General features: G+C 36.2%; 1 protein-coding gene across 2 annotated transcripts in view; it reads right to left on the minus strand.

The window, feature by feature from the left end:
• Positions 1-370: 370 nt before the first annotated feature.
• The window catches only part of GNAI1 (G protein subunit alpha i1), a 35,922-nt gene continuing 9,990 nt past the window's right edge, over positions 371-26,302 (minus strand). Inside the window, exons 3-10 of one of the 2 annotated variants that reach the window (XM_080391998.1) lie at positions 16,093-16,135; positions 15,871-16,012; positions 11,666-11,823; positions 9,273-9,401; positions 4,301-4,430; positions 2,934-3,087; positions 1,817-2,020; positions 371-1,716 (exon numbers count right to left, since the gene is read on the minus strand). In XM_080391998.1, coding sequence (XP_080248124.1) covers positions 1,830-2,020; positions 2,934-3,087; positions 4,301-4,430; positions 9,273-9,401; positions 11,666-11,823; positions 15,871-16,012; positions 16,093-16,135 — 947 coding nt within the window. In that variant the 3' untranslated portion in view covers positions 371-1,716; positions 1,817-1,829. Of the gene's footprint in view, positions 1,717-1,805; positions 2,021-2,933; positions 3,088-4,300; positions 4,431-9,272; positions 9,402-11,665; positions 11,824-15,870; positions 16,013-16,092; positions 16,136-26,302 lie in introns of both variants that reach the window. The other variant, XM_080391997.1, reaches the window with a different exon arrangement.

Consider the following 26,302-nt stretch of genomic DNA (forward strand, 5'->3'; position numbering starts at 1 on the left):
AGGTGTAAATACAATTTCCACAAAGTAGTTCAATGAGATTTAAAATCAGTTATGTATCCAGAACTGTAAAGCACAATTAAAAGCAGCCCAGGATATACAGATTGTTTACCATAACTGCTGAAAGAGCTCATAATGTATGAATATATTTAACAACCTCCAGTAATAAGTTATCTCCTTTCTAATCTGATTTGAAACACATTTCTGTACCTAACAAAGGAAGCAGTAAAGGATGAGAAGTGCAGGTAATTTCTATTCAAGCTATCTGAGGCCTAGATGAAACACATACACAATAAAAAATAAAACAGAACAATGACTTAAATATTTTTGTTGAAAATTCCTAAGAACATAAAAGCTAATATAGAAAAATAGCAACAGGTTCAAAGATTTATTTACTTCTCAAAAGAACTTATGGTGTACTGTAGCTGCCTGAAATATTTTAACAATTATAGAAAATCATGTTTCCAAGTTTGGTACATTTGTATTTTCTAGATGACATACATTTAAGACAACCATCCATGAACTTATTTACAAATAGAAGCTTATTAATTTTAAAATTTGTATAAAAAAATCAGTTTTGGCACTACCCATAAGGCAATGGATGATAAGTACCTAAGACAGCAAATCACATAATGAAAGCATAATCAGAAGAAAATCATATTCTTTAACTTACAATGTAAAGAAACTATGAGACTAATTATAATTACAGAGGAAATTAAAGAATCAGCAGTTGCAAGTCACTAGAACACTCCTTCTGAAATACTGAAGATTCTTTTTATATGCAACAGGAAATTGCTTTAATCTGTGAAGCCACTGTGCCATGTCTTGTGGGAGAACCCGATATAAATTATCAAACTAGTTTTATTACCAGAAAACAGAAAAAAAGTTTAAGGAGAACATGATTTTACCTCTTGAGAAAGCAGAAAAAAAACCCTACTCTTAAGTCCAGCCTTTGTTAATGGTCTATAAAAAAACTCCAAAGGTAATTTTACCATTCATTCCACTGAGTAAAGACCACAGTTTCAAACTTATTTTTTATTGATATGATTATTTTAACAACTTCCTTTTTGCACTTACATCAGCTTCAATAATAGTTAAACCTTAAAATTCAATTTCTCAGTGTTGCCACATTTGCACTGCAAAGACTGCAAGCCCAGATTTCATAAACTGTGGATTTCATTTAAATTTAAAAAATAATCTTTGCATTTATGTTAAATTTATAAAAAGATTTTTTCAAAACTTAAGGCAAAAAACAAGTTTTATTTGTTATGTTTTGTTAAGTCTGACAGGTGTACCAGGCTGTTTAAATATCAAAAAAGCTAACGCCATATACAGTATTACCAACAAAAGTAAAGAATAAGGCTGCATGCACCCTTAAGATGAAAAGAAAATTTAATTTTACAAGATGTTTAAATAATTCAAAGGCAAAAAGTGTCTCCTCTAAGAGTATCTTCATAAAACATGGAAATTTTAGAGGACATCAAGTTACTAAAATATTCCATTCAACGTTTATACAAATACATTACTACAATTATAAGTTTACATACAATCAACTGACATCTCATTGTTAACTAATTACTTAAATTTACAAGACAAACATAAATAAAGCTGTTAAAACAGGCAAGTACAGTACTGATCTATCATTCAGCACAATGTATTTTGTATTTCTTTCACCTTGAAAAGAATCAGATGAAAATTGTGCGAAGTCGTTCTCCAAACCTAGAAAAAAAATAAAAGAGAATTAAGTATATCTATGCAGGTTTTACACAGCATGAGCATAAAGTCCTGTTCTCAGGCACGTAATTTACCGTTTAACAACCTTTTGTCTGTTCTCAGAAGAGGCCGCAGTCTTTAAGGTTATTTTTAATAATGACATCAGTTACAGCATCAAAAACAAACTGCACATTTTTTGTGTCTGTGGCACATGTGAAGTGAGTGTAGATCTCCTTCGTGTCTTTTCTCTTGTTCAGATCTTCAAATTGACACTGAATGTAAGCAGCCGCCTCTTCATACGTGTTTGACCCTAAAAGGAGAAAAGTGCTCAGTAAGCAGGTAAACAGGTTTCAAACTGAGAAAGATGCATCCTGTATCTTTGAAAGAAGTAGTTCTTTGGACACAGTTACCCTAAACCTGAAGAGGAGTAATTGCACAGCCATTGCTTTAAGATACCATAAATAAATCTTGAAGGAAACCTGTTGGACACACTTTAAGAATGCAAACTTAAGGACTCCAGTTCCAACTGCAGGAAGAATCTTCCCATTTACTTCAGTGGCAGATGGAGCAGGTCATTGACGACCCATCACTATTGCCAGGATTAGGCTATTTTGTTTCCTTAATTTTCAATTTTTAAGTTTATAAAAGGTTTGGATTCTTCCCAAAGTCAAAGACATTTGGCATACCCATTTCTTCTAAGCTTTTCACCTCCAACTTGCTATTTTCTGTACAATAGTATAGTCTGAAGTTACAATGAAAATGCTACATAAAAAGACTAAGACTTCTTAAATGTAATCACTTCTTTTGCTATGTATTTCCTGAATAAGCCACCTACTTCTAACTTCTGTGTACACTCCCTGTTCAAATAAGCTCTCATGTATCCTCAGTGATTCCTGCTAATGGAAAAAAAAAATTGCATCCAAGTACAAAAATAGGAGGACATCAGGAAGAAGATGTGGGCTAAATAAATTAGGCTAAAAAGAGCTGCAGCAGTAACATGTAAATGCCAACAATGGACCAGCATTATTTCAGCTGGTTAAAAAGATGAAACTGACTTAGTACTATTTTATTTGTGATCCATGAAAACACACCCCCCCCACCCCAGCTTAAACTCTAAGTATCTAAAATATTTAAATGAAGTTATTAAACTCCTCCTGATTTGTGCATCCAAAATGAGGTAGTCTAACCAAAAACTACTTCACACCTGCATCCCCCTCCAATACCTGAATATTCAGGGTAACAGATAGTGAGAGGACTCCTTTTGATTTTTTCTTCAAAAAGATCTTTCTTGTTCAGGAAGAGAATAATAGAAGTGTCTGTGAACCATTTATTGTTGCAGATACTGTCAAACAGTTTCATGCTTTCATGCATCCGATTCTGTAATTGGAAAACACACCTCATTGTATTTTATCAGACTTTAGTAGTAAAATCAGGAAACATATTTTTCATTAGATACAAATGAACCAGAGAAGTTACAAAACCAAGTTTCTAGCATGCAGAATCACATTTTACCACAGGGAAACACAGAGAGGCCAAGACCATTACAAAAAACACTTTCACACAATAAGAGTTTAAGCAACTACGTTTTCTTTTTTTTTTCCTTCATTTTCAGGTTTGATTTCTTTCATATTTTAGCAAATTTTGGCATGTTTTGACATTTTGCAGTACAGACACTCTACAAGAGTTGCTGAGTTACCTGAATTTGTCTTATACTGATTAGATCTTCTGGAAATTGAAAATTAAATTCCGCACCTAGCTGAGATCCCAGCAGAAGTAAAAAAAAAAAATCTCTATAGAACTAGAGAATTAAGCGAGCATGTTTTTTTCCTCTAACCTATAATTTTTAACTGTAGAAAAATTATCCAACACCTAAGCAATGTGGCCAAGCTCCAGTCATTTAGGCAGCAGGATGACCTTCTTTGACTACATTTGACTTGCAAGTTATTTTTATTTCGCTTTTCTCTCCAAACTATATTTCATAAGAGGTTGCGGAACATGAGGAAGAGCACAGAAGTCTGTTAATGATTCACACACAACAGATGAGCATCACTTTAGACCACTCAGATAGTAAAAAGCATACTGATACGAAAGGAGTCACACCTTAAAAGAGGAGAAAGGAGTGGAAGGGGTTGGAAGGGAGAAGGAAGAGAAAATTTTCTGCAACTCAGGAAAGAGATCAGAGAAACACATTTAGAAAGACACAAAAACTGAAGCCTGACAAAGGCAAGGAAAACAAAACGTGCTGAAGTAGAAGTAGTCAAGCAATTTCTTATTATATATTTCCAGCATCCAAAAACAGACTAAAACGTGTATTGCTGACAATCTATCATTAAGTTATGCATCCTTTAAAACATGAAAGAGTATAACTGAAAAGAATGCTTGTCTCATAGTATCCCTTCTGAGAATACAAGGGAATACTCTGAAACCCAAAAGCATGAATTCTATCACCATCTCTCTAAGAAAGACCTTTTGCACAAACCCCATAAATATTATAAAGCAGCAATACTCCAAAAGATGTATTTATGGCTTTCCTTTCAAACTTGTTTAGTTTCTAGCCAACTATTCACTTCTTCAACACTAAAGTACTTGCCATTTCCTCATCTTCAGCCAAGACCAAGTCATAATCACTTAACGCCACACAAAAAATAATTGCTGTAACACCCTCAAAACAATGAATCCACTTCTTCCGCTCCGATCTTTGGCCTCCAACATCAAACATTCTGCAAAACAGAACCATAAAGCAGGGAATAAACTTTGGAATTTCTAGCTTTCTGAATGATAACCAATAAAATCTGGAAGTATCAGCTGTGTAAGTCTAATCACGAAGTTTGCAAAAAGGCATAAAAATCTGCAACCTTTATTACTATTTAGTGTCTCAGTATAAAAAATAAAATTTTAAAAAGGCCTTAAAAGCCTTCCTATACAACATTTTACAAGACATGAGAAAATGTGAGAGAAAAGCTTAATAAAACTAATACTTTACAGTAATGTATTTCATTAATGAAGTTAATTGTAATCTATGAAAAATAAAAATACACAGGGTTAGCCTTATTAAATGTAAACTAGATCAAAGCATTATTCAACCTTTAGCCCAAATGAATAACAAGTCTAACATAGTAAGAGGTATTGATCAACAAAGTAAGATTCTTCTAAGAGCAGCAGAATGGTGTCTGGTTTAGTACCTTGAAATAATGCAATACTAAGGAAGCTGGATACAAATAACACTGACTTTATTATTTTCATTTTAGTATCCTGAATATAAATGTATAAAACCTAATTTTCACTTTTTCAAATTTATTTTGGAACCTCTAAGTCCTGTTGAGTTTCAGCTCCTCTCTCTCCTAAACCAAAATGCAACTTGATCTTTTTTTCAGCTGTCCATATTTAAATGGGGCATTTTTTAAAGAGACATCAAATTCAAAATTCTCAAAAAAGACAAAACAAGCATTATATCATCATAATAATAATTTTCTCTCTAATAAATGCATGTTTTGGAAATGCAGTTAAGTAGGAAAACTGAGCTATAAAGGTGAGTCTTGCTTCTTTTGAATTCTTAGCTTAGCAGAAATAGAGCAATAGGAAAAGACCACATTCCACAATGTAATAGCAGACCATCAGGAAATCAGCACAGCATGTGGATATACCTTTCTCTACTACATGCTTTAAATGTCCATTTACTAACTATTATGGGCTACAGCTCTCTGAAAGACAAAGCTTTCATTAGACATCATCAGGAACTTTCAAGTATTTTGCAAGCCAGATAAAATAGCATCCTGATATAATGGATTGTGAATCATGGGCTGGGGGTATTGGACACCCCTTCCCCCGCCTCACCCCCCACCCCCCCCAATCCATCAAAAAACAAAAAAAAACACCCCCAAAGAACAAATGAAGACAGACAAACAGTGGTATCCTAAAATTAACTAATATATATATATAGTAGGATCTTCTCAAAGAGAGATAACAAATTTTTCCCACTTGTCCCTTTCCTATCACAGAAAAAAAAGAAAAAAAAGCCTGTTACCTCAAATTACAGCTTCAGAACAATGCAAATATGTCACATATTACTTCCCTCATTGTGTAAGTCAATATTCCACCAGTCAAAAAATTAAATTTTCCCTCCTACTTACAAGCAAATATAATTATTCCTTTTAAAAGGGGGCTGACTTGCCTTTAGGACTTTTCACAAGTAATTTTAACTTTTTCCCTACATTGTCAAGGAAAAAAAAAGCTTAGAATTCAATAGATATGAAAATATTCAAATGAGAGGAGGAAGACAAGAGAAAGACCAGAGGACAGACCAGTTATCTCCATTCTCTTTGCTGCAAGTAGTAGAATGACCAGCTCTATCACAAAAGCCTTTGGGTAAAAATGTCATATGAGCAGAAAGAGAAATCCAGAGCAAAACAACAACTGTTAAGTTGCAGTTACAATTCTTGTAAAGATATTCTAGAATGGCCTAAATGTATTCAGAAGTGTATTAGTAATAAGGCTATCACACTGAGGGCTTTTGGTAGACAGCAGGGCATGTAGGGTTGAACAACAAATCATCTCATTCTTTGTAAGACAGAAGAGAATACAACACAGAAAAATTAACTGAAAAACTAAACAAGAAAATTGCTCCTTTTATTTTATGTGGACACCAGCTTCTAAGGAAGATGAGAAATTAAAATGCTTTATACCGATGGCAGTACTGTAATATCAATCTACATGGATCTCACTTAATTCCATATCTTTTAGTACTGCTCAATGCAAAAATACTACTAGTAAGATGGTAACTGAGAGGTGTAAGAAAAAATGGCAAAACTTTCCATATAAATAAAAAACTGTAGTAAAATGTATTCTTTCAAAGAACAGCAACAATATGTAAAGAAAATAGGTTGGGAGGCATTTCATTGTTTTGTCTTGTTTAGAACATGTTGACAGCATGTATCTTGGGAAGGGAGGGAAAATGCAGAAGACAACTTCTAGAATATAAAAGAATTTTAATTTTCAGTTGCTATTTGCAGATGTTGATTTTAGCCAGAAATGTTTGCTTCAGTTAAGAGTAGCCTCTCTGCTAGTGGTGTATTTTCCCAGTGATCCTTGCCTCTTTTGGGGGATGTCTTTCTAACACTGCACCTAACTCCCAGTTCTTTATGCAAACCATCTTTCTGCACTCATCTTTGAGGTTTGGGCACCGCAGTTTCACAGTGAACACCTCAACAGCAAGTAATAAGAACCTGATGGATTGGTTTATATAAGGAAGCTTCTTCTCCACATGATATCAGTACAGAGAAATATAGAGAAAAAAGCCATGAACTATCTGGCATAAAAAATTCTTTAAAACCAAAAAGGCTGCAAGAATCTTCCAGAAAAATTAGCCATTCTGAACAGTGGTCTTAAAGTTCAAAAGCTTTCCATTGACCCTGTTAGAAGTCATACTGAGGCCTGGTAGGTCACAGTCCCAAAAGACTGATACTTTTCTAAAAGTATGCAGATAACTTTTACAAAAAGTTTTGAAAGAATGATTTACAGATTCCACCTTCCAATATGGCAGGACATGCACACAGCATTGTGTACAAGTCCAACTTTTAAGCACTTGCCTTAGGTGCTAAAATTCATAGTACTGTCCATGGTATGACTACTCAAAAGAACCACAAGTTGCTTATGCAAAGTCAGTCTACAATGAACTAATAAGAAATACTTTTTAAGTCAGTCTACAATGGACTAAAAAGGCAGTGCTGAACAAACTGAAGTTTGTAACAGCCAACTCCACCCCCCTTATCTTAAGAAGGTGGTATTAGAGAAATGCTTTAATGCCTTTCCATTATTTAAACAAAACTGACTTCTCCAATGAGATTACGAGGTTACTATGCCATGTTAAGACGAATTACTTCACTGAACTAAATGTAAAGCATTCAAGACACTTGTCCAGTCACAACTAAGCCATGTTACTTAGCTGTGTTAAATGGGGAGCTTTCTGAACAGTTTATCTGCAATTATGCTAATTTAAGGACTTATGCAAGATCCTTCCATTAACACAATATATTTTTGAAAGCTAGCGTTGCCAGATTTGCTATGTTGTTCTTCTTTCAAAAACATCATTCTTCCAGTACCCATGCAAAATGTGACATGGGCCAATAGGACACTAGATACTTATTATGATTGCTTTCACTTCCTTTTTAAGGGTATACAAGTTGTTCATTCCAGTCCCCAGCCCTGCAAAAGACTTAGAATTTGACAATATTTTTTTTTAAACTATATTTACAAAAATATGATACTTATCTGGGAAGTCTCACATATTACACGCTTATTAAAACTGATCTGTATTTTCTATTATCCCCCTTTCCTGTTTTCACTAAGGCAGATAAAATTCAAACACCTGCTGCACAGGTGTTTAAATGTACAATGTTACCACAAATACTTCCAAAGGCCTGTCTAAAAGTTACACATTTTATAGAAGTGTCATCATGTGGTCTTTGTAATGCACTTTAAAGGACTGTACTCATAAAGACCTTGTAACAGTCCTAATAGTCAGTACAGACTGGAAGTAGCTCCTGCATACAAACTCATTCAGAGTGCAGAAGAATTTAAACCCATCTACAATAGGGAACTGAACACGAAACATTAGGAAACAAGACAATGGATAGCTCTTCAGAATAGTGAAGACCTCTCTTGAGGCTTGGCTAAGGACTACTCTCCTTAGGTTTGCAAGAGAATCACTCCCATTTAGCAGCTATTATTTTATGGATGAATACAAATTTTGTATACTTAAACCCTAAAACAAGGAAACAAAATATATTTCCACAGTACTGATGGCCCTGAAGCATCCATATTACAGTACTTGCTATGCGTTTACATGAAAAAATACTTTCCATGAAGATACTAAACAAATACATTGTATAGACATGCTGACAACAATCTAAATGCAGATGCAATGTGAGTTTTACTGAGTTTTCTTCTCATTCTTGCTGATCAGTAAAAGGTAGAGTATTACTACATTTATACTATCTTATGCTTTCATCATGAATGTCTGTAGACATAAAATGTTCAGAGTATTAGCATAATTTTGTAAATCCTACACCACAGGGAACTTGTCGCATTCTTTCATCACTAAATAAAGTACTACCTTAAAGTACCACACATTTGAATTCAGCTCTTCAGGAAAATGGATTTAGTTTTTCATAAAAAAGCAAACATTTATAAGCCTCCAGCTCTCCAACTGAATTTAAAAAGAAGAATCTGACAGAACAGCTATTTAACACAGCAGAAAAATGGAATATTCTGAGACTTAGTTTACATATAAAATATATTTACAAAAAGCTTCCAATAAAACCAAAGAATTTATTACTTAATATCTGCATATTTATTCTGAGTCACTACAGGAGTTCCAGCAACTCCCACGTTCCTTCAGTAAACTGAGCCATGCATGAGGAATTTCTCAGGAAAAAAAAGAAGGGGGGGAGGAGATCCAAACTTGTATTAGACAAATTTGTTAAATCATGTCATAGAAAAGACCGTCTTCTAGAACTTCACACAAACTGTAACAGACAGATGAACATGCAGCATGATTTACATACTTAAAATGAAGATCTTTGAAAGTAAAGTGAGTTTCCACTATTCCTGTAGTTTTCACTCTAGTCCTGAGAACGTCCTGTTGGGTTGGAATGTAGCTGGTTTGTGCTATCCTGTCCAAGTCATTCAAGTAACTGAAGGTAAAAATAAATACTGCTTTCAGTTATTCATAAAATAATAACAAAATAATAACAAAGAATTACAGAAGTTCTAGGTCCATTCATTATATTGTACCTGACTTTTATAAAGTATCTTTCTCTGATAAGACAAAAACCAAGTCACATTAGTCCTCTCAATTTTCCAAGGTTTTCTGAAATAAGCTTTAGAGACACAAAGATATTTCACCCTAGAAGAACAAGAACTTACGCAACTGACTCCACTAACAATTCTTTTGAAATCCCCAAATGCAAAATGGAACACGTACACCAACGTTATCTGCACTAACTAGAAGAACTTCTTTATCTCTGTAATCTGTTGAATTACAAGTTGCTTTGAACTATAATCAAAGCCCCAAATAACCCTGGATTTGATAATAGGTATGAAAAGAACACCTCAGTTTTGGCCAGAATTATGTGTTTAAGAAAATGCTTAATGTCAAAATTCTTGTAATGCAGGCCAAGAAGCTCAGTCTTTCTAAAAATCATACAAATCTTATTTGTACTTTTTCCATAGTAAATAAGGAAGGCATTATGTTCCTCTTTCAGGGTAACCCCAAGTTAGCAATTTTGAGAATACAGTTGTATGGCTGGAAGAACAGTTTTCTTACAAAATTGGAGGCAGAGGTATCTAAAACAACAACATAGAACAGAGGAGGTTACCAGAGGAAAGTAAGCAATCATCCAAATGAAGTGCTCTATATTGAAGAAAGTTTATACAAGTGCTATCTCTTAAGTCAAGAGATGTGTCATCGTGAGCTCAGCCTGTTGCCATCTACCTTCTTTGAAGAGCTTCAGGAAACAAGTAACAATCATGCTGGAAGTATCAGTGTTATTTCAATATAATTTGATCACATTTCTGTTCATTCAGCACACCTGTAATTACAGTACTCCAGCTGTAGTCTTCTCACAGTTACCTCACCTGCATGTTCTTTATTTATGTACAGTTGTTCTAAAGAATACAAGTACTTTATTTTAAGGAAAATTGAAAAAAACAACTTCAAACACTACAAAGAATGATAAAGCTTTAAAAATTTGTCCTGTAAGGCCAGTATCACTGCTCTGCCATTCTTTACCATCTTACCTCTCCCTCAACGGACTCTTTTGACTGACTTACCATTACTTGCTGCTATCGCATCTTATTTCTCAGACCCTTGATTCCTTATTATTTTTTTATGAAGTACCCTAGCATACAAGACACTATCTTGATTGTTACCTTTGCTCAACACATTTCTAACAGAAATTAATTAACACAGGAAATGCAGCAATGCTGAATCATAGGAGAAACTGTTTTGAACATGGAAGTAGTATCCTCGGTAATACAGATTTACATTACATAATTGTGTTTCTTGGACACGTTCAGATACTGAACAGGTACTTGAGTCATGTTCTTGTAACAAAAATGCTATAAAAACAATTTTTGTCTTCCTCAAGAGAATGAAACAACTGGTGTATTGGGTCTGGCTGAGCCCCACAGCAGCCCCCGCAGCGCTGTGCTCTGTACTGGTAGCTGGAACAGCGGTGCTAACACACCAGGGTTCTGGCTGCTGCTGAGCAGGGCTCGCACAGCACCAAGGCTGCCTCTCCAGCCTTCCCCCCCTCAGCAGCAGGACGGGGGTGGGAAAGATCTTGGGAGGGGACACAGCCAGGACAGATGGCCCAGAGTGACCACCAGGGTATTCCATACCATATAACGTCTGCTTAGATATAAAAAGCTAAGTGAAAGGAGGAATATCATATTATTTATGGTATTTGTCTTCTGGAGCAACTGCTACGCATACTGAAGCCCTGCTTCTTGGGAAGTGACCAAACATTGCCTGCTGATGGGAAGTAGAGAGAACACCTTCCGTTTTCCTTTGCTTTCGCATGCATGGCCTTTGCTATTGCTTCATTAAACTACTTTTATCTTAACCCATAAGGTTTTTTTCCATCTTATTTTCTTCCTGCCCCATTCTGCTGAGGTGAGTGACAGAGTGGCTTGGTGGGCACCTGGCATCCAGCCAGGATCAACCCACAATTGTTCAGAACATGACTCAAATTCTCAATTAGACCACACTCTTCTCTTTCAACCTTAAAGCCTAGCTGGAGCATTTTTGACCCACGTAGACAGTATCTTTGTCCAGATAATTCTAAATTTTCCATCTGCATGGGAGCAAACTCCTCAAAAGGTAAGACTTCCCTTACATTCTTTTAGCTACTGCTTACAAGACAAAGAGAATCTTGTTTGTCACAATAGTACTTACTAGGCAGCAGAGTCATTAAGCTGGTATTCTCTAGATCTGTTGAAACAAGCTTGAACTCCACTGTCCTTCCACAGTCTCTTGATAACTCCAGCAAGCTCTGAAGTCATAAATCCTTCTTCTGCTGCTCCAGCTAACACAAAGAGTTGACGAGCATCATCCTTTAGGATGTAAGCAGAAAGTGGAGACATAAACACTAAGACATACAACAGAAGTATTATCATCCAAGAACCATATTCAGCAAGTTAGTTACTTTCTTAACCTGATAAACATGAATGTAACCAGACAAAAAAAATCTGAAGGAAAGCAGCTGGTTTTAATGTTCTGCATAGGATATTAATTCCCACATTTTTCAACACCAGAGTCTAGCAAACCAAATTTGTCATTTGCTGATACGGCTTTTTATGTATGATCTGTTTATAACTTGAATTAAGCTTCTATAAATAGAAGTAGTAACATATTTTGTGCTCAAGTGTAAAGCTGACCTTAATTGCTTATCAAAGACTACAAACTGAACAGAATGGTTACAACACAGACTAGAACCTTCAGAAATGCAGATGTACATTGATTGACTGAAGAAAATACATTAATGACTTAAGCTTCAAGAAACTTTGAAAGTGACAAATCATAATTTCTTCCCAAAATATGCATCAGGATATAGAAAAATGCTTCTTAAAACCTTTCCAGACAAACCCGTTACAAATATCCAGTTACAAGTCATGATTACATGGAGACCAAGTTTTCTTGGTAATGTGATATCAAGCAAACATCAAGATTTTTAAGAGAGAAAATGCTGGATTTTAAGACTATATATAAAGACTGCCTTTGAGAGTGGGGCTCAAGGAGTACAGGATGTCAATCCACCAGTCTCCTTTAACAGAATTTGACTAGTTGGCTACCTTCATCCAATTTTGATTGAGGAAAGAAACTTCAAAATATTAGACCTGTAAGGCACTGGAAAAAGAAGATAGCAGCTGGGTAGAAGAAACAGATCTGTATTAGTACTCTCCTGTGGGTAGCTGCCTGATCTTGGGTATTAGCTGTATGTGATCTAATGCCAAGATATGTCAGTCAGACAAATCAGCACACTTGTGGCTTGTAACTACTACCCCAGCATATACTGTTTGTCCAATAATTAAAAGAGAGAGAACAGGTGATACTGGAAAGGAGGAAGGAGAAAAGAGAGACTTTAGCACATCAGCTGGGAACTGAAAGTATTTCAAGGAAGAAGAGGATTAAAAAAAGCAACATAAGGTTATTCTTAAAAAACAGTAAGTTACGGTACAAATGCAAATCTATAGAAAAATCTGGTTCTTCAGCTTTGCTGTTCAAACAATAAGGTCTGAAAAAAAATATTTTCAGGATAAGCACAGAAAGTAGTGATTGTTCCAAAGATATTGTCCGCTGTAGGCTTAAATAATCAAAGATTATGACAGCTAACATGGAAATTGTTTACAGATGGATGGAGCCCATACAGATGGGCTGATATTCACAGCTTGAAAACAAAAAGCTTGCAGTTCATTCAAATCAAGGCAAACTTGCAGATAGGTAGATAGATAGATATGTATGTATATATACATATGAAGAAGAGATATCAGATATGTAGTTCAAAAAGTCTTTTGAAAGCTAGAGTAGTTACACCATCTAAAAATGAACACCTATCAAACCAATCAACAGCATACCAATTACTTCACATACACAGAACAAATTGTGGAAAACAAATAAAAATTCAGTGTATTGCACCAACAATTACATAAAAAACAGAGCAGTAAAGATCAAAAGGTTGGATAGTCACATCTCACAGACTGTATTTTGAGCAATTTGCCTGCATAAAAGCAACCTGAATATCAATTCTGGTCTCGAATATTGTTTGCAGATGCAAATGCCAAGGATGTGCAACTCAGAGAAGCAGCAGATTTTGAAGATCAAATATGTTAAGACACACGATGGAAGCAGCTTAGAAACCAACAGTCAATTTTTTCACGAATGATTATGCCATTAATACCTAACATGGTCTGACTCTCAAACATACAAAATTTACTCTGTTCCAAACAAGTCTAATCTCTACATGCTCTAGAACAGGCAGGAGGGGAAAGTGGACATGGAACAAGAGAATCTATTTCTGCTTTTTAAAAGCCAAACACTAAAAGAAAAAATGGTCTCTGTTACTCCCATACTTGCTTTTCGAAGCATGGCAAGTACTAAATACACAAATGAGGTAGTATGTAATGATCAAGTCCTATTTTAATAATTAACCAATGCTAGATACTTTCCTTTAATTACACTGGAATGAGGCAGCTTCCTCTCTAGGTGTCACTACTTTTATACCAGATTTCATAAATGAGTTAATGTAAAGAAACAAATTTAACCATCTCTCTAGGTAGTTACAGTAAATCTCACATTCAGAAAGTGGTCCATAGTCTTTTAAAGTACGTTCACTAAATGTCTCTCAAAACAGTTTCTACTTCAGTACTGAAACAACCTGCAGGACACAGGAAGATACACACTGGTCTTGAGACTGACCACCACTGAAGCTGCTGGAGTGATCTTTGCTCCCTTCATTGAATAACTGAAAAAGAAAACTTGCTGCTTTACCATTAGTCTTATGACAGAAATGAAGGTATACGATTTTCCAAACAAACTTATGCCATTTAGAGTAAAACCCTCATAAATTCCCCTCTGAAATTTAAAGAAAAACAGTCTGAACGTAACCATTTTCATTAGGAGTTACAACTTTGAGTGCTTTTTTTTTTTGGCCAACAAGTAACAAAATTACAATGAAATAAATGAATTAGAATAAAATTAAAAAGACTATACTATAAAACTCGAGGAGTAACCATACTTTTTGGGGTTTTGGGGGTTTTGTTGTTATTTTAAGATTGACGTGTAACACAACCTCTGAACTCCTTTTCCATTTCTGACTTTACAATTCATAAAAATCTAGTGCTGACATTCCATAGCAGCGTTGCTCTGAAAAAAGGACTTGGACCACCAAGACCTGCCTAAGTGCATGGTATGGGCCACTATTTTAAGATTACCCATGACAAAAGTTTGCCTCATCATTTATATAGCTCTCTGAAGCAGAGAAACCCAGATGACTTCAAATTTGTATCATATAAAACAGCCCTTAAAATCTTCTCGTTAGTCATTTTATCTGCTAACACCTAAATTTACTCCTCTGTTTTCTCTAAGTATTTAGTAACATGAGTCTACCATCTGCCTCTTTCCAGCATTAACTGCCAGACTCCAGAGAGGACTCCATTGCACAGACATTGAACTAACATGCAGTAAGATACTGTTGCTGCCCTGGAAAACTTTGGTCTTAAGAGAGGACAACAGCAAACATGAGAACAAATGTAGAGAGGAATAACCAATGAAAACAAAGCTTTTACTAGTTAACGTTTACAACTGAAGAGGTTTCAGGTAGAATTAACATATGTACATAAAATAACTACTATCAAAGAGCAAAAAGAAAAGTATCTTAATACTTCATAACTGTCATTCACATTTAGACTTCAGATACAGCTTTATGGCTCACTTTACATAATCTTATGAACATTTGCCTTCCTTATAACAACCATACACAACGCATTTCACATGGTTGCTGTGAGTATACTCTCTAATATGTATAAATTGCTTTTTAAGCATGAGACACTATCATGAATTAAGAATTCACAAACCATTTATTTCTCAAGACCCTCTTCTCCTCCCAAACTGTAACTCTAACATGACAGAAAGAACTTAATTTCGACAAAATAACCCTCTGACTACCTTACATATTTATTTCAATACATGAATAGCAAAAAAACGTTCCTCTATCTTCCTGAAAGACAGTCATAATGTGGCTAGTTCCAGCATCAAAAACTGTACTGGTGAGTGTTCCACATTCTGACATTGGTTTTTATGGAAAGAAAATAAAAGCACACATAACTGCATAGCTTAAAGTTCTTCAAAAACTCCCCAAGACTCAGATGTTCAGTTCTCCAAATCCAGACAGAATTTGGAGAGCTGTATCTAAACCAAATAGTTGCAAATCAACCCAGTGCTGATTGCTCTGCAGGTCACCTTGCCACATAAAGACCAATGGCATTTAGTTTTCAGGCAAACTTTGTATTCTCCAAAGACAACGTCAGGAAATAGTAACAGACAAAATTTGAAAATTAATAGATATTTCAGCTGTATAGCTGTGTGTGTACTTCAATACTCACAGCTCTGGTTGGATCACCAAAGTCTATCTTCAACCTCCCCATTGCTCTAATGATAGCAATAATGGACTGAATAGTGTTACTGTAGACAACAGCTTTGTACTGTTTACATTCTTCCTCCGAATAACCAGCTTCATGGATAATCCTATGGAAGGATAAAAAAATAAATTTTCTATGCAAATTTAAAAAAAATATTTCTCAATCCTAATATTTCACCATACTTACTTCATTTGTTTGACAATTGTGCTTTTCCCCGATTCACCAGCTCCTGAAAAATAAACGTGTGAGAATTCATTAGAACAACTTTCACTAAGCTTTGAAAATACATTTAGTTTCTACAGTTAAAATACCTAACCAATTTAAAAACCTTCAGTAGTTAAAAATACATTTGTTACAAATTAATTTTTAATATCAAAACGTGTCTCGAGCTAAAAGTTTCAAAATAAAGACATTTTAAGAACAAATCCTTCAACTCTAGCAGATTCTTTGGTTTTCTTTTTATAGGAGGAAGCATAATCTTCACAGCCTGCTGGTGTTTCTAACACAAACAGGTGATCCATTTTCCAACTTCAAAGGGGTCTGAAGCGCAATTCCTCCAACCGCCTTTTTAATCAACACCTAACCAAAAACCTCCTTTATAAGTTCTTCTCACTGTATTAATGGTCTTCAGTGTTGCAAATGAACACCTTCAAAGTCTTCAGGGTTCTAGTCCTTGTAACCATCTTTTCGCCCTTGCAAGAATAAACCAACGTGGTCAGACTACTTTTTGTTGGAACAGATTGCATGAGGTTTGCCAGACATGCTGATATCAATGATGATTAATGCTTAATAAATTAAAAATAAAAAAAAAGCAAGCATACTATGTTAAAACACAAAGCTTACAAAACCAATTAGTATGCCGGTCAGCAGACAAGGAAAAATACAATGCAGTTTTTGCTGTTTCAACCACCTTCGTTTATCTCCACTGCCTTTAGTCTCTGCCCCTCTCTGAAGAAATTATGGAACTTAGAGCTGTGAACTAATCCCTTTAGACAGCATGCTCCCACAGTTTGTCTGTGCCTTGTTTAGAATTCTCCCTCTTGTATTTACTCTTTCTCAATATTGTTTTGCAGAAGCAAGTACAATCTTCACAGAGTCTGCAGGTGTTTCTAATGCAAACAGATCACCAGTTGTCAAATTCCAATACAGCCAAAGAAAACTCTATTCTTTAGAGGTCACTGTGACCACTGATAAAGGCTGTATTTTTTTCATCTTCAAAAAAGGGCAAGAAGAGCTATCTGAGGCATTGTAAGCTTCAATTTGATCCTCAGACTAACCATACAGCAAATATTCCTGAAAGTCACTTCCAAGCACATGAACAAAAAGAAGGTGACTGGGAATTGTCAGCATAGATTTACAAAGTGCACACTATGCCTAACTTGATAGCTTTTCAGAAAGAAACAGTTGGTTTTGGGGACAAAAAACCAACAATGGATGTCATTGACTCTGATAATGCTTCTGATGCCACTACCCATAGCATCCTTGTACCAAACTGGGCAAGTATCAACTTCAGGGTGTTTGAAATTCTGCCTAGACAGACAGATTTAAAAGGCTTGTGGTCACTGTTTTAACATCTAACCAGAAGCCAGTTAAAAGAGGCAAGTTTCAGACGATACTGGGCTAATAGAGTTTAACACCTTCATCAATGACCTGAAAGCCAGGACGGAATGTACCTACATCAAGCCTGCAGGTGACATCAGCCTGGGAGGCCAGGAAGCAATCACAGCGTTAGAGAAAGAGGTGCTATTCAGAAGATCCTCAACAAGCTAGAGGACTGAGCTGACAAGAATCTCATGACAGTGAACGGAGACAAATGCAGTCTTGGAACTAACGATTTAGGGAACAACCTTGTGGGAAAAAAACATGGGTATCAGCAACCTCAAGAGTCAGTAATGGTCCCTTGTGGCAGTAAAGGTCAACTACATATCCAGCCGCTGCACTGGGTTTGGCTGGGATGGAGCTAACTTTCGTCACAGCAGCCCACATGGTGCCACTCTGGATTTGTGGCTAAACCAGCGTTGGTAATTTGCTATTACCAAAAAGCGCATGCACAGCATCAAAGCTTTTTCGCTTTTCTACCCTGTCCTCAACCTTAGCAAGGAGGCTGAGGATGGACAAAGAGACTGAGAAGGGACATAGGACTACTGACCCAAGCAGACCAAAGGGATATTCCATACCATACGATGCCATGCTCGGCAGTAAAAGCTCAGGGAAAGGAGGAGGAAGGTAGGACATCTGTGATTATGAAGTTTGTCTTAACCTTTGTTTGTCATTACCATAACCACCCTTCCAAAGGTTAAGGGTCTAGAAAACAAGCATTATGAGGAACAGCTGAGGGAACTTGGGGTACTTGGTCTAGAGAAAGAGATTCAGGAGGGATCTTATCACTTTCAACAGCTATGTGAAAGGAGGTTATAGCCAGGTGGGGGCTGGTATCTTCTCCCAAGTAGGAAGCAATAGGACAAGAGGAAACAGCCTCAAATGGCACCAGGGGAGTTCAGATTGGATTAGGAAAAAATTCTTCACATAAAAGGTGGTTGAGCACTGGAACAGGCTGCCCAGACAAGTAGTTGAGTCACCATCCCTGGAATATTTAAAAGACATGTACGTGTGACACTTCGGGACACGGTTTAGTGGTGGACTTGGTAGTATGAGATTAAAGGTTGGACTTTATGATCTTAAAGGTCTTTTCCACCCTAAATGATTCCATGATTCTTCCCATACAAATATTATGCACGCTGAGGCCCCACTGTCCAGAAGGTGGACAAACATTTGCCTCCCAATACAAAAGAGGGAATTAATTCTTATTTCTGCTTTGCTTTTGTGTGCAAGCTTTTGTTTTCCCTATTAAAATGGCATCATCTGGATCGACACACCTTCTTGCATTCCTTTTAGTTTCTCCTTATCCTAAGGAAGAGAATATCCAAGCAGTTGTGGGTGTTTGGGTTGACCCTGGCCAACAGCTACCACTGCGGCACTAGTAAAACTGCAGTCAAGTCAAAAGAAGCTGTTATTCCCAGCAGTCAGCATTTCTGATGCTGTATCCGAGCCCTACATACTGTTTCCCCCCCCTCAGTGCCCAGTAAATGAGAAAGTGATAAAACTAGACAAAAACACTAGGAGGTCAATTGGTTGATTAGGGGGCTGGCACACATGGCATAAAAGAAAAGGCTACACAGAACTGGGCTTTTTAATCCTGGAAAGACTACAAAGATGGGGGAAAGAGGAGAGGGGAGGCTGTGTGTGTGTCTAATTGCTGTCCTCTCCATAAAACCCACTCAAGACAGCTGAAGACAGAAGCAAACTTCTCAGTAGTACGCAACAAAAAGATGTGAAGCATTTAAGCAGCTGTGAAGCGATATTAAGGGGCGGGGGCAAGGAACCCATCTCCTTGGAAGAGGTTAAGCACTGGAATCAATTGCACATAGAGAAAGTAGAAACTCTGCCTTGCGAGATCTTCAGGGTTCAACTGGACAAGGTTCTGAGCAACCTTATCCATTTTTTATGCTAGCCTCGCTTTGAGCCAAGGGTTGAGCCAGGTGAGCTCTAGAGGTTTCTTCCAACTTAAAATATTATTTTATGCCAGTTTAACATAATACTTCTGTATCTTCACTACTGTATAGTGATGTCTTTGAGCCATTCCTTCAATTAAATCAAATACGTAGCTTCACGACAGGGCTGAAGCCAATTTAAAACTGGCTGCCAAAAGTTGCCCCACTTCCTCCTCCAGCACTGCTGCTGCTGTGGCTAGACTTCACTTCCTTCAACATACAGAACAAGCGCAGCACCAACAGTACCTAGGGTGCTGCAGAATTAAGTAGCTGAGGAATACAGTAGGCCTGTGAACATCAATCTGAGATTGTTTAGTGCCATCTTTAGCTCGTGTCCAAGAAAAATACCTTTTTTTAATAAACTCTATGTTTCTTTATATAGAGTAGCAATAGTTTTCAGACTCTGAGCTGCCATGGAAGTTCAGTATGTTAATAGGAACAGAAAACAGAGACCCCAGTACAAGTAATTTGTTATTGTGACACCTGAAGCATTTATAAACTTAAGTGCATAATTAGATATTTACAGATTAAGTGTTAAGTACTAATAAAGCTAATTTTTAAAATTTGTCACTTATTTATGAAATTACTACAATTTGTTTTGGGTTAATATTTTTATGCACACAATTTGAAGTACATGCCCCTGCATTCAACAGCAATTTTGGAGATACTAAGAAATATTACTACAACATTTAATTTACATAACATTGTTAAGTGCTCTTTCTGTTAAAAATTCCCCACACTTGACTAACCTAGCAGATGAATGTCAGGGCTAGTCACAGTATCAAAATGTAATTTTGTAATACACTTTCTACTCTTCCCCCCCCCCCCCCCCCCCCCCCCAGTCAGGTATGCATGTTTCTCTATGGTGTTAGAATTCATGTGTACTGAACACCTAGAACTGTCATAAAAGCACTCTTAGTAACATAACCACAAACACTCATAATACATATCACAAAAAAGTTATGTATTGCAGAGTACTTAAAACATCAACAATGAATTCCTGGAAGATGAAACTCCCCAATTTTATTTAACAGAAAATAGAAACAGTTGTGTTTGGTTTTGGTTTTTTTCTGTAACTGCATGCTAAAATGCATCCTGCAGCTTGCGTAATAATCTTTGCAAAGTATGCAAGAAAGCTACACCTTACTTACTGTCCAATATTGAAAGGAGATTGATTAATTTTGTACTCCTGAATGCAGAGCCCAGCCAGGTTTTCTAAAGGATGCATTTGTAAAATTTCCTCCTTATCTCAGTGTGAATAAGTTCTCCATACAGCAAAATGAGAACTCTGTTTTAGGAAGTTTCAGACAGGAGCAAGCAGTATTAAATATTTCATGGGACAGCTGCATATAAAACGTCAGGGCTAGCTGTACTGTCACATCCAAACCCTACCCAAATTTAGACAGACTTGATTGTATATTCCTCAATCATCTTGTAAAGGATTTTATTTATTGCCTACTGAAGTGTGATACTTGATTTCAGCTTCACTACTGCCAAAAAGTCTTATTGGCTTAGTTACTATTAATATTTTTTATGTTATACATAAATAAAGACATGACAGTTCTGCTCAGACTAGAAAAACAGCAGTGCATCAGTTCCAAATTTACCAGAATGGTGGGCATTTTTTGTTTGCTTAGTTTTAAATGAAAGTCTAAGCTAACTTTTGGGTCATCACTTTGACAAAAGAGTTTGAAAAACTGATGAGTGTTTTCATCTCTTGCATGCTTTGTGTCCTTCATGCATCACTCAAAAAAAAAAAAAAAAAAGGGTAACATCTTACAAAAATCCAATGTAAAGCACAGTTTAAAGCTTCTATTCACATAGTTCAGTAGAAATATAACTTCAGCTAAGTCTAATACACTTACTACACCTGCTTGCCAGAAAGTCAGTAGATCCTTATGTTTCATTATGCAAACTGATAACGTGTGGAAGCAAAATATGTCCAACTTTATCAGCACAATTTAATACAGGAAACAGCAGAACCATTGTTTACACACACACACACAGATTCTACTATAATCTGAAGGATCTTCTGCCTCACAGTTTAGTAATCAGGCTCTACTGTCACATGTCAATGCTTCCACAGCTAGTCTTGGTGCTCTCCAATGCAGCTGTTTACCTGGATCCAGCATGAGTTATGAGAGCACTCAGTAAATTCATACGGAGCACATAAACCCAGGCCTATGACCAACCCTACTGCACCATCCATGGCACATTTAATCTGAAGCTCAGCTAAATAAGAGGGACTAAATTTGTATTACAATTTTTCTTTCGAAGTGTTGTGGTTTCTTCTTAACTTTCAACTTTGGAAATGGTGAGAAAAATCAAAGCACCTTCATGTTCCAAAAAACAACAAAAAAATATTTAATAGATCAACCTCACACTAGTCTGAAGGAACCGAGTATGGCTAGCAAAGCTCAAATAAACTTAAACAGCTAAAGCAATATTTGATTTTCCAAGCTTATATCTGGCCAGTTACACAAGAACTTACTAAAAAATATTAAAAAGACAGACTGTTAGACTTTATGATCTTCAGGTCTTTTCCTACCTACATGATTCTATGATCCTATGACTCACTACTATGAATATTCTTTTACTTTCCAAATGGAGCAGGTCTGTGTTTAAAAAGAACTAAGTATCTTATAATTTGATTAAAAATAACAGGTCAGCAAAAATGTTAAACTACTCATAGTGTCTCATGATTTATTATCCCACACACTGCCTACATAGGAAGCATTCCAGAACTACACATTTCTGGAACAAATGTTTTATGCACACAAACAGCAGTTTCAGTGCTTGGAAGTGCTGAGATTTTAACAGTAACATTTCTAAGTGAAGCATTTACTAACTGCTTACTGAAGAAGCTAACGCAATACCAAAATAAAAAACAATGCACACTTCAAGTTCACAGTACCCCTCTTCGGAGGAAACCAACTGTCAAGTACAACTCCTAATAGCACAAATATATTCCTCACAACTCTAAAAAAAAAAAAAATGTAGCCTAAATTTTTTGGGGGGAACCCCCCAACCTAGATTAAGAGTTGGATAAAAACTGAAGAGTAGAATGGAGCCAGATTTGAACCACCAACTAAATCGGACAAAGGAACAGAACCCACAAACAAGTACAATAGTCTTATGTTGCCAGAAGAGACTTAAAGTACAGACAAGAATAATTAATACCATTTAATGGATTAAATAAATAGAACAAATTTCAGTGGATGCTTGTCAGTTTTCCAGACTGTAGAACAGGAGACTTGTACCAGGTTAGAGACATGTGAAGTTCAAAATAAAACACTACTTCTTAAACTGTTGGATTCACCTACTGTGAAGTCCCCACAACTCTCCTATCCAGTCTTGTCAGATGTTAGCATTCCACAGGAGAATGCTCAAGATTAATGGTGCCGGTTCCTCAGCTGCCACTGGTCACAGCACAAGCTAAATGCCCAGTGATTTCTACTCTATCTGCTACGGGGCCAGTAATCTCTTACAAAAGCACATGGCAAGCAGATAGCTTGGAAGTATAATCTCTTAAATATCACCTCATGACATTACCAGACATAGACTTAAGTATGAATTCAGGCTGCTAAACACTGTTACCGTATTCAAAATACATCAATGCTAGTACAAGAAACGCACAGTGGAAACTTGTTGCTACACTTCTAAACAGGCTGACCACTAAATGAAACATTCTGACAGCAGCACCCACACCACTACTTCCCTGCAAAATTTATTTTCTTTTTTTTTGTCTCATGTCCCCACTCACCCTTTTTGAAGCCACCCAGCAGTTATGCTTCTTTTCTACCACCATCTTGTATTCTTCTAATTCTGGGGTGGCTGCTGCCACTGACACAGTTTATGCTCCTTTTCCCCTTCTCAACTGTTTTCATATAGACAACCAAAGGTTGATAGTACTCATTATTTATAAAGTGGCACTAGTCTTGGAATTTCCACAGCTACTGGAATTTGAATGTGCCAGGAAACTTTGAATTAGTTAAGAAAGAAGCTGTGTGAATAATAACTGGAACAAAATATTTCAGTAAGTTAGCCATGTAGTAATAGAGTGTGAATCCCAGATTACATCACTGGTTGAAACCACAAGAGTGACAGATTCTGAAATGACACTGACTCAGAAAAAAGATCTGAGATAATTCTCAATGCTTCAGTAGCTGCATGCCAGCTTAATACCACAGAAGCAGCACCATTTAAACCTATAAGCCACTGTTCAGTTTTGTAAATTTCATAACAAATCAAGAATTACAACTAATCTTTTCTTTCCTAAGTCTTCAGTATTGCTTAGTAGATGTTCAAAATCAGTAGTACCCAAACTAGTCATCATATATAAAATAATTTTAGAAAGTTTATATAAAATGTTACCTCAAGAAGCAATTGCCTATTAACTCATGTCAGCTTGTTTATTCAGGTCTAGACCTCTAATAAACTGCTTAGAGTTTCTTAGATACCTAGGCTATTACTATAATAAACACCTAAGTGATAAAGACTATATTAGTTTAGTATGGAAACAACAATGAAAAAGTATCAGTTTATATTCTGTATAACCTCTGGAACTTACTGAATTCTAAAAAACAAAGCTTATGGTGAAACAACCAGAGCACACACTCCATTTTGCAAACCTTACAGTAACTTTTATTCACATCTTTATCTTTTGAAGTATAAATTGAGTTTAGAGCTATTTCAAATTTTCTATTAGTGCTTAATATCTTTTATGACAATGGTTTTATGAAATTGTCTTTTTGCTTAGAATTTGATGCACATCATAAACTGACACCATAGCAGAAATTTTATGTACAACCCACTTGAATGTACGCAGCTTTTGAAAATAAATTCTACCTAGCTCTTCAAGACTATTCTTATATTAATACTCCTCAAATGTTTCAAGCTATTGGCTGTACAGCTACTGCTATATAGGAGGAACCCTTCCATCATTATGTGCATCACTTACACTATAACCAAGTTGCAGACTCTTTGTCTCACTATCAAGCAGCGCACCAGTACAATCCCAAGTGTCATACTTCAGAAACTCTGTGAAACATTCAAAAGGAAATACAGTACCTTAGAATTGAATCTACTTTAAAAAGACTAATCTTCTGAGAATGTACACGGTGTCTTAAAACAATATCACTGCCTTATAGAGGGACAGCGCCATTGTACTTTAAAATCTGAAGCATTTTCTTCAACTAAGATATAGGCATAGCTTCCTTTGTGTGAGGTGCCAAACACAGCAGGACCATAAGCTGAGATTTAAAGGTTTGGAAATAAAACCTCTTATGCCAGAAATCAAATGAGGGAATGGATGCACATTTAGAGATAGTAATCACGCTTGCTGCCTCACAACTATACGCCATACCTCCAGTGGCTAAAATGCTTGTGGCTCCAGGTTATCTAACATGTCAGCGCTGATACATTTAAGCAGTCAGCTGATAAAGGTATCAAAGGCCAGCCTCCACACTACCTTTAAGAGATTTGGGAATCGCCTCAAAATTTGAAGTCCAGAAACTTGTTTGTGTTTCTAATAGACCTTCACTAATAGCAAATAACTGAGCTGCTTGATTGAAGTGATTATCTTCTTGTAGTATGCTCAGAAACAATCACTACATAGTTTGAAACCATAGTATAAAAGAACATGATTAAAGACCTTCTAGAACATGAGTTTGAGTGGATGTTGTGTATGACCACACTACATGAGATAAATGCTGAGTGCTCCAACAGAAAGAAGCACCTCCTTTGGTCTTACAAGGTTTACCAAGACAGTTACTGCTAATTTCTGCCACAGTACAGCATGTCTCATCCAGACTCCAAATATATATCTAATAAACCTCTAGAAATCCAGAGTGCCCTGACATTTTTCTCGACCAGCGTGATTGGCCTTCGTGGCCCTTTACTATTCACTGAGCTATAAATACAGTGTGCAAAAACGGTAGGTTCAGTGACTGAGATATCAGAGAACTTCTACTAGTAAGTAGACTATCATTAATAAAAATGAAAAATACTTTATTAAAAAACCCACACTGCAACAGAGGCATACTTTATGCAGATTATTCTGGTGGAGAGATAAAACAAAATTAACTTGGAATGGAATTCATTGCATATTCTCATCACACTCCACTTGCAATTCAGAACAACACTACTGTTTTATTATCTACAATTTTGACAGAGCCGACTGTCCCTATGTAACTATACAAAGAATTGGGAAAATTAGAAAGCCAAGTGTGGGCATTCCTATCACAATAGGACAAAAATCTCAACTGATTTTATTCAAAGCCCTACTTGTCATGCAACACCAAGACATTATTTGCAAATGAGATAAATGGGTACTCTCAAAGTTTATACCAGGACAAATGCAGTTTCACTAAAGGTTAGCTCATTATTGTAGAAGTAGTGGTTTTACATGAACTTTAGTTCACATAAATTCCCAGTCTTCATCCATGCCTCACTTCAGTGTTTTTCATCTTGTAGCTCTAGAACTACAATCCACAAAAATAAGGAGAATAAGCATATTGACGGTTGACCTAAATTCACTACAAAAATGTCTCCACCTCTACTAAAAAACAGTACTTAGTGACACAGATTTGAAATGTTATATGAAAAAGACCTAACTATCCAGACTCATCTTTTTCAAAAGCAAATATTTTCAGAACTGTTATTTGTATGTGAACCAGGAAAGAAAATTCAGGTGTGCACTCAACCATATTTTGTTACATGCATTTTCCACACAAAGCTACCTACAAGTAGAATATTATTTGTGGTTAACAGCACTAAAACAAAATTATGGCTCTTTCTGGTTGCTGCTTAAACAGACTTTGCATTTAACTGGTCTCAAATCAAGC

Source organism: Falco punctatus, assembly GCF_963210335.1.
Source record: "Falco punctatus genome assembly, chromosome: 6".
NCBI classification, from domain to species: domain Eukaryota; kingdom Metazoa; phylum Chordata; class Aves; order Falconiformes; family Falconidae; genus Falco; species Falco punctatus.